Below are 14,598 nucleotides of genomic sequence, written 5' to 3'. Positions count from 1 at the left end.
CATACAATACACAATAGGCTATCTGTGTTTTGTTCGCTGTGGGCATTGAAACCCGACTTTTAGCATTACAAACCCTCATATTTACCACTGAGTCACAAGATGGCTTCATATTTTATAAATCTATGCATTTTAAATTGATTCGGGCTTACTCCTTTGGGTTTTTGATTTTACTGTATTCTCTGCCATTTTCTTATTGGTGTCTTTTCTTCACTATAGTTCCATATCAAGATACCATTTACCCCTTCCTCCACTTTTCCGTTATCTTTCTTTCCAATTAACACCCCCTCCCACATTTTTTAAATGACTAAGTTAGTTTTGTTTCCCATATGAATTTTTTCACATGTATTTCGTTGTCATTTTCATTACATAATTAACGCTAGACATTTTTCCAAATTTGTTTTTGATTCAATTTTGTTCTTTTGTTCTATTTAGTTAATTTTTATCTCTATGCATATATACCTGTTTCTGCTAACTAATTCTACGAACTTGTGAGTGAGAAAAAATAAGAATTTGCAATAACACATTATTACAACCTACCTGGTTGACAGGATTTCTCTAATAATGTTTGGGTTACATAATAACTTCGCATGTAATACTCTTCTCCTGATTCGTTTTTGTTCCGAATTTCGTTTTCTGTAATAACTGGTTTGTATTTCTCGTTAATGTTGAAGCGACAGTTTTTCAATTCTTCCATAGTCATCCATTCTGGCATTCCATCTTGGTACCAACCCAGCCATTCAAACAGACCAGGCTCAAGATTTATAGCAAGATCGGTTTGACCCATTCCTATATATATAACAAACAATAACATTTTATACATAAGTACTGTTATTTAATCATAAAGTAATTATATCGTTTTATTTTACTATTTACCCTTACTGTGATGGTAGCTACAAGATACGTCAAGCAAGTAAAATTCTGATACGCGAATTTCTTATTACTTGTAATGTATATACTAAAAAGCCCTAAAATTAAAATTCATGTAAAACAACTAAAAAGAATACAAGTTCTTAGTGATGGAAATTCCAGCAACTACGAAATGTCGAACACCTAATTTAGTTTTAACTAAATAGCTGACGTGCTACTTAAACGCACGGGGACGACATATGGAGCTCCAGGGGAGTCTGATTCAAACGCCATCTTTTATATCACTCTATGCGAGGCTGTAAGGATATATGTCAGGTTTTAGGGTAATAGATTCAGTGGTTCCCAACTATAAGCGGACACACACACACACGTCTATTATCAAATAATTCCACTTATATCATTTTCGTAGCTATACATTATTTTTTTATTGTCCCTATTGACGTCTTCACTTTATCTATCTCACACTACATAATTCTATGCAATGTCCCCCAGTGGGCCAGCGGTAAGTTTTCGAAATTTCAACGTTAAGATTCGGAGTTCGATTCTCCTCAGAGAACTGAGAGCACATAGCCCATTGTGTAGCTTTGAGTTAAAACAAGAACAATAATTGTACTCTATATTAAAAATGGCTGTTATTCAGTTAATTTAAGCCTATAAAAATGCTGAATTATATTTTTGCTTTTGTATTGCTAGCAGAAGAAAAATAAATTATAATCTTCGAATGTTTTAGTCAAACTGAAGTCAGATCAGCAGTTCCCAATTAGTTGCCAGGGGTGTCGTGCAAATCAAAGTGAGTAGGTTAGGATGTTGTCAGTGAAAAAAAAATGTTGGGAACCAGTGAGTTAGGTTGATCAAACTAAGGTTTTTAAACAACTCTATGATTTTGAACTTTAAGCCAAAAAAGTGTTAATGCAAAATTACTAAAACAAAGAACTGATTTGGAAAACACACTACTGACAAAATATTAGGTTATCCCTTTTATGTATTCAATAATTTTACACCAAGAAATACGTTAGAACTTAGACTAATCTCAAACAGTGGAAACACTTGATTTTAACTCAAAGCTACACAACTGGGTATCTAAATGTATCGAAAAATACTATTGGCTCACGTATCTCAGACATATATGTATTAATTGTTAACTTTATTTTAATGTACAAAACAGAAGTTCTTAAGCTGTTGTCATTTTTGTTTGTTTGTTTATTTGAAGTTAAGCACAAAGCTACACACTATCGTTATCTATGCTCTGCCCACCACGGGTATCGAAACCCGGTTTCTAGCGTTGTAAATCCGCAGACATACCACTGTGCCCTTGTCATTTTTAAAGAAAGTAAAGACTGACATTCTATTTTCCAAGTTTGGTATTTTCTTTATTCTTAATATGAAATGTTAGCTTACTTTTGTTGACATGTATAAGTTGTAATTATTATAGTATTGTAATATTTTTTTTGCGAAATGAGTATCATTAAAAAACAAACTAGTATTTAAAATTGTTAACTGACAATTTATCGGTAATTTTTTTAAATTTCAGCTAACGCATTTTTACGTTTAAACTATTCTCTCTGATGTTTCAGCGATAAACTTCAGGGTTTATAATACTACAAACAATTCAATAACAACGGTTTGCACAGTACTACGCACACCACTGCCATATTAAATTCCCCTTTTCATCATTGCCCACCCTAAGATGCATGTAAGTATCTGCCAATGTTTCTTTGTATGCAAGAAAATATGGAGGGAAGGGGGGGGGGGTACTTTTGCGTACAGGAGGGGTAAATTTATAAATATATTCGACGAGTTGTCCTCAAATGGAGAAGAGAGCAAAGCCGAACCGATGCGAAAATCAACGATACATACGAAAAAGATAGAGAATGGAAAATACGAAGACTATTCTGAGTGAAATATAAGAATATCATAAGGATACGAGGAGAAGGGAGTATTGAAATAATGGCAAAATAGCATGACCATAACGTGCGGGAAGTCCACTTTGGTAGGATAGCAATAATTTAAAGAGTACTTAAACCAAAGAAAATATTACGTTAAAATAATCCCTGGATCATGCCCTATACAGCCATTGACTTCCGGATCCGATGGAATCCCACACCACCTACCAAAATGGTCATATTTGTTGCTTCTGAGTCAGATATTGCTTGTTAATACAATACCATTAAGTGTACAAGTGTGTATTCGATATTTTACACTAATGACTTAATTGGGTATTTGATACATTCAAAATAGGTGGAATTCCCTATTGTTAACGCTAAGAGTAAAAATAACAACAGCCTAATCTTGCGTGCGAGTTAAAGATCAAGTAACAACTAATGTTTTTTCTTCCCTTGTGTTTACTGTGTGAACAAAATAAAAATAGTTACTAATGTAAATTCCTAATTCTAGAGATAATTAGAGAAGAACGGTTTTTATATTTAGTTTGCTAATTTTATCATCTAAGAGAAAGTAAAGTATTACCGTTCAAAACATTGGTGCACGTCTGTATACATCGAAGAGAGGGCGATGAGTAAACATCAACAAAGGATATGCTCGCTTCCTTTAAAGCTTCACCTAATTTAAATAGAATTAAAAATTTGAAATTACAAGAGCGTCCTCAAGGAGGCTTTTCACGTGGTGCAGGTTTTGATTTGACGTTACAAACTGTTTTGAGAGTACTAAAGGAACAACTTCGAAAACCTCCAAATTAAGCTCATGATTTATGTTTTGTTGTTGTTTTTAATTTAATTTCGCGCAAAGCTACACGACGGCTATCCGCGTTAGCCGTCCCTAATTTAGCAGTGTAAGACAAGAGAGAAGGCAGCTAGTCATCATCACCCTCAGATTGCGAGTCGAGCGCCCTAATCACCTGGCCATGCCGGGCCTCGTGATTTATGTTTCAAGAGTCAGAGAAATCAATTAATATCCACTTAAGTACAACCGTGGATACGATGTAAGAATGAGAAGAAATTCTGCAATTAGTACCTTAATACGTGTGGACTCATAAAACTTCTTGTACTTGATTGGTCTTCAAGCCATTAGACTAGATGTACTTCCGCAAGGTCCTCGAAAGTGCCGTTTCAAGAGTAAATATAATCAAGATTAACAAATATTTTTATTTCTCACTTTTGAAGTTCATATGTTATGCTATGTTGTAGCCTACAGAGTACATACTTCTTCTAGTGATTCTTGGGATGCACACGTTTTACAGATGTCATGACAGTAGAAATTGCAACGTTAAGCGTCCCTTATGTGACGTTATTTTAGTGTCTACTGATTGACTGACAGACAACACACTACTGTATAGTGGTGTGAGTGGTTCAAACAGTGACCCCCATCCATTCTTAAAGCTTTATAAATTCATAAAATTTTAAAGAGACAAAAAGGAGCTTATTTTCCCATCAAGGATGTCCTTCTAGTTTCCAACTATAACCACTCCTTATTACTCATGTATTCATCCAATCTTTTCTTAAACTCAGTGAAATTTTCTGCCTCAACCACCCTTGGTAGCCCGGCATGGCCAGGTGGTTAGGGTGCTCGACTCGCAATTTGCGGGTCGCGGGTTCGAATCCCCGTCACACCAAACATGCTCGCCCTTTCAGCCGTGGGGGCGTTATAATGTGACCAATTCAAGCCGTCTCCAAGCATTATTAGTCTCAAAGTGGGTTCCTCGTCATCGAATTTGAATCCCACTATTTGTTGGTAAAAGAGTAGCCCAAGAGTTGGCGGTGGGTGGTGATGACTAGCTGCCTTCCCCTAGTCTTACACTGCTAAATTAGGGACGGCTAGCGCAGATAGCCCTCGTGTAGCTTTGCGCAAAATTCAAAAACAAACAAACAAACAAACAAACCACCACCCTTGAAGGTAGCTCATTCCAAAAGTCAATCACCCTGTTTGAAAAGTAATATTGTCTAAACTCTAGACGATTCTTTCGCTGCCAAAATTTGAATTTATGACCTCTTATCCTATTGTTTTTACAGTTAGACACAAAAAAGTTAATAATCCTTAATAATCAATACGTGCCAGATGATGTTTAACCATCCAAAATGTAAGGTGATGCATATAGGTTTTCACAATTCAAAGTATGTTATGATTTAAAGGGGAATACATCAAATACTGTGGTTGAAGAAAAAGATCTTGGTATTGTGATCGAAAAATCACTTAAGTCATCTAAACAGTGTATTGTAGCTAGCAATATGGCTAATAGTTAAGGGTCAGAGTGGATTTGATTGAGGTATTTAATGATTTATATTAATGATATTGACTCTGGAATGACTAACGAAATATTGAAGTTTGCAGACGAAATTATGATTTTTGGGGTGGCTGACAGACTTACAAAGAGATTTGCATCATTTGATGCATTGGGCCTTACTGCAAGATTTGATGAAAGAAATACTGTGGATTTGGTTTACCTCGATTTTCAGAAAGCTTTGGATAAAGTGCCTCACAAAAGACTTGTTACAAAAATGAAATCTGTGAGTGCGGGGGAATTGTTATTAAATGGGATAAAAATTGGCTGGAGGGTAGAAAGCAGAGAATAGTAATAAATGGAATTAGATCTGACTGGATCATAGTTACAAGTTGTGTGTCTCAGGGCTCTGTGCTAAGTCCTCTGCTGTTGACGTCCTCAAAGAAAGTCAGAAGATTTGTCAAACAACATTTTTCCTTAGTGAAACCACGCTGACTCTTCGACACTATATCAAACTGCTTTAAGTGATCCTGCAATGTACCTTTAATCACACTCTCCAAAACCTTTCCGCTACTGAAGTAAGATTAACTGGCCTATAATTGCCTTGATAATGTTTATCATTTCCTTTAAATATTGGATTAAAATTTTCCAACTTCCGGTCTTCTAATACTCTGCCACTACTCAATGAACTGTAAAAATTTAAGTAGTGGTTCACAAATAAAATATTAAAGTTCCTTTAAAACTCTAGGATAAAAGTTGTCAGTTCCAGGGGACTTATCAATTTTTAGGTTCCCAATTTTTATCTTACAATTTTAGAACTTAAAAGTTTATATTTTATATCAATATTTTCCCCATACATTAAGCGCTCTGGCTGAGGCATAATATTCGTATCTTCCTTCGTAAAAACTGGCAGTAAACTGAAGTTACGTCGTTCAAAACACTTATTTCACCATTTGTAGATATATCAGTGTCCTCTAGTATAAATTAATATTTTTTCTAGTCAAAATTATGTAATTTTTAAATGAAATTTACTGAGATAGTACTTACATGTGGAAGGAAGATGATCCGGTTACTGATAAATCATTTTGAAGTTTTCAAAGTGACACAGAGAGAGAGAAAAACCCATTTAGCCATTCTATTGCGAAGTTATCAAACATATGGCCAAAAGAGATACATTATGTATCCAATTTCTATTCTTATTATCCACGAAACTTCTATAGAGGCTACGTGAATTTTAGTTCTTATAAAATATTGCAAATTGTAAAACGTTCTTAATAATGGAGTGTATTTATGCGATGTAATATTTCAACCCATAGTCATGTCAAAGAAACTCCAGTACACACCTGTCCAAAATATTCGATGTGATAAGCAGTCATTTTATTTCTTTGGAAACAAATTTCACATTGTCAATTCTCTTGTGTGTGTATATTATTCTGAAGATTATTCAATCGTCAACCCAAGTGACGCATGTGATCCTTACAGTCTTATAAATGTCATCCTTTGCATGTTCGTTTGTTGCACTTGTGTTTCTCCTTACTTTTAAACGATACATCATTACAAATATCACCAGCGACGTTTGCGTCAAAGTCATACACATCTATGTATTCAAGTGCATTGATTATCGTCTAGTTCACGAAGAATCACAGTTTTTGTACTAGTCCATATATTTTACTAATATGAGTACGTTTAGGTCCAGAATTTTATAATATTTAGTTAAAAATCAATCATTAGGTTATTTTGCCTACATATCACAAATATGTTACTCGAAACAATCAAGAGATATAGACATTAGTTAATGGCACCTTAGGGTTACAGCCCATCCACGGTTTAGAAGTGAGAAGCGCGATTATTATTATCGTGGTGACAGGGTGAGAACCATACAACCTCAGATCCACAGTCCGGCACAATAACAACTTGGCCACGCTTAATCTTACGAAACGCAAAGGATGCAGTTTTTACCTGTCGTTTCTGTAGATTCTAGCACACAATTCCTATAACTGGAAGCAAACGAAATTTTTGATATAACACGAAACACTAGTTATTAAAACTATTACACTTACTTTTCGTGAACGTTGAATATTTTAGTTTTAAAATATAATTCCATACTACTGTTAATGTTTTATTCATGCATTATCATATTATTTCAAAGTTTATAATCCTTATATGAAAAAAACCTTTTCCGTGTGCTGTTATTTTAATAAGTACATTTCGTTGTTTTCATTATTGAATTATTGTTTAATTATTCAAATTTGCAATTGTCTAAATGCTTTGCAATGATCTATTAAGGTAATTAGTACTTTTTGAAAGAGATTACCTGTAAGTGTGGCTTGATGAAGTCCTATATTGGTTAATGGACAATCTTTGAAGAAAGCTTGTGGACCACCAGATCGAACAGGAACTGATGATGGCATATTTAGATTCTGTCTGACATATTTTCCTGTTTTATTTAAATGAAAGGTACAATAATTAGTACATTATTTAGTTGAAAATGTTACACTAACAATGTAATAAAAACAGATGCTCATTTATTTAATTGTTTGTTTGTTGTTAAGCGCAAAAAAATATAAGAGTTAACTGTGCTTTGCCCACAGCGAGTATTGAAACCCGATTTTTAGTGTAATAACCCGTCCTATTTACCGCTGAGCCACCGTAGGACACTTATTTACTAACTTACTGTAAAATTATTATTATAATTCTTTAAAACATGCTGACATTTGTATAACAGCACAATATTACTAAAAAATAGAATAATTATAAATCTATAAATAATAATGCTTAGAAAATACATATTAATCTATAAATAATAATAATGCTTAGGAAATACACATTGGCCACTCTATTAGGAGTTCCACCTAATACTGAATTGAACCAACTCTCGCCTCGACAGTAGTCTGAAATCGACGTGATCGAAAGTTCTTAATAACAAACTCTACACAATACTACAAGGTCTTTTGTAACCCATTCATCGAGGAGTATGGTCTGAAATTGGTTAACAGATGTCCTAAGAAAATTAGCGAATGCATTATTCAAATTCATCTCAAAGATGCTTAATCTGACTGTTTTCCGATCCCTGATCTGTACAAGAAAGTTGATTGAACGCTCTGACACTGTCTGTGAATTAATTTTACACAAGTACATAGACTTTTGCGTTATTCTTTAGGAATGGTTCTTCCATACCTGGATGGAAATACAGAATTATTGGGTGGACATTATCAGCAACAACATTCAGGTGTGCTCTGGATGCTGTGTGTGTGTTAAGGGATCTTACCCTTCTTGCCGTTAGAACTCGCCCCATACCATAACATCTCTTCTAGCTATTTGCACTGCCGTAATAGCACGAGTAGTATCAAACACTTAATGTAGTTTCCTCCATATTTAAATTCTATGAGAAATACAGAAAATAGTTAAATGCAACTTGTAACACTATATCACACACTTTCATTTAGTCACTCTGTACAGATAGCGCTTTAGGTACTAGAAATGCCGTGTTTTCCTGTTAACATCTGAGATAAGCGGTTTTTCAGGGTAATTGTTGATTACCACATGGCCGTTCTTGTAATATCCTTCAAAGAGTACGGTTTGAGGTGGGACCCTGAATCAGTATAATGGGACACATTATAACGTGTATTGCAACGTCTTTTTCCTCGATTAGTTTCAGATGGGTGGCCACCAGGCCCACCACAATATCATATGTATTTTGACTGCTATTCTTGATAGACTCTTAAGAGATATGTCTTTGATCAACAGTTCATATAAAAGGTCTTTCATAATAATACACCTGCTAGACAAAAACTAACCATGATGCATCTATGAGTGTGAGTGGTCATAAAAATGTGGCCAGTGAGTATACATCCCCAAATTCTTTAACTTTCAGGACATTGAAGCATTTATACTACTTAGGTAATGCTAAATACACATTTCAGAAAATTGGTTAAAGGATCGAAATATTGAAATTAAGAAGAAGTGAAGTTTGACGAGACATGTAAAATGTGATAAGGAGCATGGAAGGGTCCATATTATGATTTCAATAAAACAATGAGATAGCTATTGCCACATGTAACCTTATTTAAGGAAAAGGATTGGTACGTGTTTACGAACTTTCCAAATACAATTTACACATATGTCATTAACTACACACAGTACACACGAAAATAAATAAAATACACCTTATGACAAATATATTAGAAACTAGTTATATATTGAAGGGTGAAATTGACTTATTGTTGTATAACAATCAAGTACATAGAGTACCACGCTGCCACATTGCATATTAAAATATAAAATTTAATTATAACTTAGTGGTTTATTTTTTAAAACAATTACCTGAACAATCAAAACATTTGGGTATCCACGCACCAAAAGTAAAGTCCACTCTTTCAGCATGCCTGATAATAAATAGTTTTCGTTGGATGTTCATGCTTTATTTTGTTTTGTCCAAGTCACACTATTCACTTAAAAGTACAAGGAACTCGCTTTTTTATAATAGTCTGTATTACGGATTAGCACCAATTACCTGAAATATTTAAAAACATTATGATTATAAAGGGAAAGTATTAATGAATTATAAACATCATCATTAAATCAAATGTATTCCAATCAAGTGGGACACATTTCATTCATTCATTCATTTTCAAACTAATAAACATTTTTCATAAACCTTTTGTATTAAAACTCCCGAAATATTGGTATTAAAATTACTAGAGTGGATCATTTTTAAAATAATGAATAACTGTGAAAACTGGTTTGTTATTTACTTTTGTAAATAAGCTATTATTTCAAGATTTAAATATTCTCACTATATTCAGGGGCGGAACCAGAATTTTCGAGGCTGAGGGAGTCCAAAGGAGTGTGGATATTTGAGAGCCATTCAAGGGGGAGAGACTGAGAGGGGACTTGTCCCCTTTAAGAAGACTATTTGAAATTTAAAATCTTTCTAAAGACAACTCTTGACACTTCTTATCAGATGTTGCCAGTCCCACCAATCTGAGAATTAGGAACAAGAAATCAAAATAACCAATACTTTCTGCTACCATCGAGAACATCTTTGTCTTCATTTACGGAGCTAACTGTTATAATCAGGATATTGAAGTATTTCAAGAAAAAATAGTGTATAATAGTATTTCAACCACACTATATGATATATCGTACACAGTGTGGTTGAAATACTATGATACACTCTTCCTATTTTTGAAAAAAAAACTAAGAAACTAAGTAAAGAATGTGATTTTCAAAAATATAATAAGCCTAATACTCGTGATTTTGTTTCAGTTAAATCAGTTTATTTCTTGATAACATTAACCAATGTTTTCTTACTCAACTAAAGCAATTACATATCGTAATTATATTCATTGATATGATAAAACTAAACAGCTTAAAGTGCAGGAATATTTTGTGGTATCGACGGATTCCAGAAATCCAGAGCTCTAGCACAGGGCCAACGCACGCTTCAGAATGTTGTTGTTAGTTTTTTTTAGCGCAAAGCAAAAAAAAAAAAAAGAAAAAAAAGGCTATCTGCGGATAATCGTCGAACCCTAGACTTTAGCATTGTAAGTTCAGAGAGTTACCCACCGGCGGACCTCTAGAAATGTACTTACTGCAGTTTCACTTGAAATATTACAGTAGGCTGTCAATTGCATGATAATTTCAAACAGTTAGGTGTTTCCAACTATAATTCTACGTTTTAAACTATTTAGCAATAGCTTACTTTGCTGAATAGTCTGGCGAACGGTTATTGACTGAAATGTAACAGAAATGACAATAAAATTCAAGCGATGTTTGATCTGATCCTTTATCCTAAGCTATTTATTACAGACGCAGTTTCTCCATTTTATTTGTTCGTAAGTATTGCTCGCATACTGATTAATTTTTTAAACCTTATTTCCGAGTGACGTACAGAAGCTGAAACAAAAAAATGGCGTAAAAACGAGTAGCCAGTAGTTACAAAAAACAAAAACATGTTCCAGCTTTACATTACTAAATAATTAGACTTAGTTCACAGTAAATAATGTTTATATTTCATATTACAAGTAATGTCATTTAATAGGATATTGGTTTATATTTATAATTACTTTCAGAAGTATTCTTAAATATTTGCTTGGAATATTCAGCTTATTCAGATATAAACAGAAGTCGACATAAAAACTGCTTTACATCATCTCATAAAAAAATATTTAATATTATATGATTTTGAAAACAGAAAAAAAAACTATTGTAATGAAAATCATGTTACTGCAGTTATTTTTTTTTCCACCTTCCTCTGCCCTCCAGTGGCACAACGGTATGTCTGTGGACTTACACCACTAGAAACCGGGTTTCGATACTCGTGGTGGGCAGAGCACAGATAGCCCTTTGTGTAGCTTTGTGCTCAACTACATATAAACAAATTCCTCTTTAGGATTTGTCCATTGCGGCTCAAAATCAGCCAAATTGATAGGAATGTAAAAAAAAACATCTGCAATTAACTTAATTTTTATACCAATTTGTAGGCTATTGGTTTTCAACAGTTCGCCGGCTTTCAATGTTTAAACCGTAATTTTTTGTTGTCAGTTCTTTTTAATGAGAACAAATAAATATTATCAAATCAACGATACACGACCAATAGATGTCGCTTATCTTAGTCGACATACTTTGTAAGGGCGTAGGCTTACTGCAGTAAACTATCGAATGGATCAAACAAGAGGATAAAATGGATGACACATTGAATGTAGATCGAAGACCAAGTTTCGAAGTAGATTATAGGTTAGCTAACAGTGCAGTAATGTACAGTACTACTGAACTAGTAACGTAATCATAAAGACTCCTCAAATTTTAATACAGTATGTGTACCCTAAATATGTTTTTGACTATTGCTACTACTAGTACTAGAACTAGGCTAGACTTCGTAGCTTTGTCGTCTTGAGTTGTAATTGTATGCCTGAATTGAACACAAAGCGTAAAGGTCACAACTTTCTAAGGAGCACGTGTTTATTGCGTCTTTACGTGGCTCAAATATTTAAGGTAAATTTTTCGATAATAGTAAAGCATGTTCAATTAAAGGATTAGGTTGCGTGTAAAAAAAGTCCAACGAAGTTACTCGAAATGTTGAGATGACTCAATTGTCGCTACCACGGGCTGTTGCATTCAACAGTTTGAGAGAAGTGAAGAAGACTGCTTCTACTAAGTATTAGTAGTAGCTTTTGATCACAACTTAAAGTCTTAATTTATACCTTGTACAACTCGATTGTTGATATCTAAATCCTTGACAATATAAAAACCATAAAATTATTTTTACAGTATGCAATTACCAATTTAAACAAGTATTTAGCAATATTAATAGTTACAGTTAATTTAGTAGTACTAACGTTAATATATTTCTTTTGTTTTGAATGCTATCGTAAAACGCCTGTGTTTCGACTTATAATTAATTACCACTAGTAACTTGCTTACGTTGAAAATATATATATTCAACTTTCAAAAGTTAATTATAAAATACTAATACTTACCATAATGTTAATCATGTTTTAAACCTCAACTGAAACTTTAACAATTTCTATTTCTAAATTAAATGTCATGTGTTTTGCAGTTCCTTTCCCCACACAGCTGATGCAACGATATGTCTAGAAAGAAACTCAACCTACAGATGGCGCTAAGATAAACACGGTCTTCTGAACACATGCAGTGGCTTGTCCCAGTGTATGACGTCAACAAGCGAGATAAACGCATGTCAAGACTGTGTGTGTAAATATGTTCGTCGTTTTAGCTGAAGATTAAGCATTGATTGATAGCCTACAACATACTAAATACCCGAAATTTTGTGACCACATTACACCCATAAAGGTTTTAATAGGTAATGCAGAAAACTTTATTACAAACTTAACATTGTATAACGTTTGGAGAATGGTTTGGTTATCATCAGTTTTCTTCATTAACCATTCAAGCCATCTTCAAACTTTAATATTTCAAAGTGGATTTTTCGTCATCACATTACATCTACTTAAAAAGAGAAGTTGGAAATATAGGATCATGTATGCAATAAATCGGAAAGGGGCTTCTCTTTCTGGCCACCTAACTGTTAATCAATCTTATTATTCCTGTTTCCCAACATTGTTTTGAATCTTTAAACTGTAATTTTGCGTACTAATCTTCTAAAATTCTTAACCAATCAAATCCCGTCTACCGATAAAGAGAAGTACAATATACACTATCATGTATAAAATACAGTGGGCAGGTGGCTTACTTTCGGAATACCCAACTTTAAACAATAGATCATTCCAATTATCATACGTTATATTGGATTTTAAACTGTAACTTTGCATACTAATCATCTATAGGTTCTACAAGTAATATTTGTTTAAGTTGTCACCCATCAAAGGAACAGTTTTGATAAATACGTAAGGAAGTTTCTTATTATATCATTTTGAAGAAAGGGATAAAAACTTTCACAATAAATAATGTCATGGTGATTATTTTTTATTATGAATACCTGACCTGTCTATAATGTTTGTTTGGACTGAGTTACAACATTAATAGCACATTCGTAAAATGAAGAATATGATTTAAGTAATCTTCAAAATAGCAAACAAGAACAACACAAAAATAAAAGGAACAAAGAAAAACTTGAGATAATGAAAAACGCAAACTCGAGATTCAAGTTATTGCTCCCCCCTCCAGTGGCACAGCGGTATGTCTGCGGACTGACAACGCTAGAATCCGGGTTTCGATACCCGTGGTGGGCAGAGCACAGATAGCTCATTGTATAGCTTTGTGCAAAATAGTATGTAGGCTTTCGATTTTTTAAAGTTTAATTTAAGCGTCGTGTTTCTTTTTCTTTATTTGTTTGATTTTGATAACCCGGAGTTAGGAGTGGATTAACTTATTTATTGTTTAAAGTACAGTTTTGAATTTTGTAGAAATGAATTTCGTAAATTTTGATGTTAATTTAGGATATTTCGTCTTTTGTTTCTGTTACCTCTTTCTGTGGTCGGTATCTTGCTTTTAGAAAACATATGCCTCAGAAAATCATGATTTTTCCTTTTAAACCAGCCTGTGAGATGATTAAGTCTATACGTGTCTTGTGTTATATTTTTTCACAAGAGTATGCGGCCCAACATTACAGATTACCATAAATCGTTTCGCTGTTACTTAACAAATAAATGCTGAGAACACGTACGTTTTCTGAAATCTCTTCCAAGTACAACTGGAAACAATCCTCAGATTGTATGAAAATAAAAGAAACCATCTATAGGTAGTATCCTTCGATCGAAATAATGTAAAAGATACTGTCAGTTTTTCACAATGGAAAATGACATAAAAGTTCTTTTTACTTACTTTTATGTATACATAGTTTTTAGTATTTCCTTTTTAAAGTAAATAATCATCATAGAGAGCAAACTGTAAACAGTCAGCATTTCTTCACATATTGATTCGATATGAAATCGTTCTTATACAAACCAAAATTAGTAGAAATGGACAAGAAGATGCCCAAGATTTGGTCATCTGCCTTTTTTTTTTTTTTTTCATGTGAAGATTCTATATCTAAAGCGTTATCCCTGAGCCTCTGGTTTCTTTCAAACAAGATA

The 14,598-nt window shown here is 33.5% G+C and overlaps 1 protein-coding gene and 1 long non-coding RNA gene across 3 annotated transcripts in view; one reads left to right on the top strand and one right to left on the bottom strand.

The window, feature by feature from the left end:
- Positions 1-12,652, bottom strand: part of LOC106456916 (protein UBASH3A homolog) — a 20,180-nt gene extending 7,528 nt beyond the window's left edge. Inside the window, exons 1-5 of one of the 2 annotated variants that reach the window (XM_013916295.2) lie at positions 12,523-12,652; positions 9,365-9,554; positions 7,356-7,478; positions 3,334-3,426; positions 538-786 (exon numbers count right to left, since the gene is read on the bottom strand). In XM_013916295.2, coding sequence (XP_013771749.1) covers positions 538-786; positions 3,334-3,426; positions 7,356-7,478; positions 9,365-9,458 — 559 coding nt within the window. In that variant the 5' untranslated portion in view covers positions 9,459-9,554; positions 12,523-12,652. The remainder of the gene's footprint in view (positions 1-537; positions 787-3,333; positions 3,427-7,355; positions 7,479-9,364; positions 9,555-12,522) is intronic. The other variant, XM_022382697.1, reaches the window with a different exon arrangement.
- LOC111085200 lies at positions 11,674-13,498 on the top strand. Its single transcript, XR_002610034.1, has 2 exons — positions 11,674-12,037; positions 12,603-13,498. It is a non-coding gene; the product is annotated as an uncharacterized LOC111085200 (long non-coding RNA).
- The last annotated feature ends 1,100 nt before the right edge of the window (positions 13,499-14,598 follow it).

The sequence above is a fragment of the Limulus polyphemus genome, unplaced genomic scaffold (assembly GCF_000517525.1).
Source record: "Limulus polyphemus unplaced genomic scaffold, Limulus_polyphemus-2.1.2 Scaffold271, whole genome shotgun sequence".
NCBI lineage: Eukaryota > Metazoa > Arthropoda > Merostomata > Xiphosura > Limulidae > Limulus > Limulus polyphemus.
This window is presented reverse-complemented; position numbering and strand designations above follow the sequence as displayed.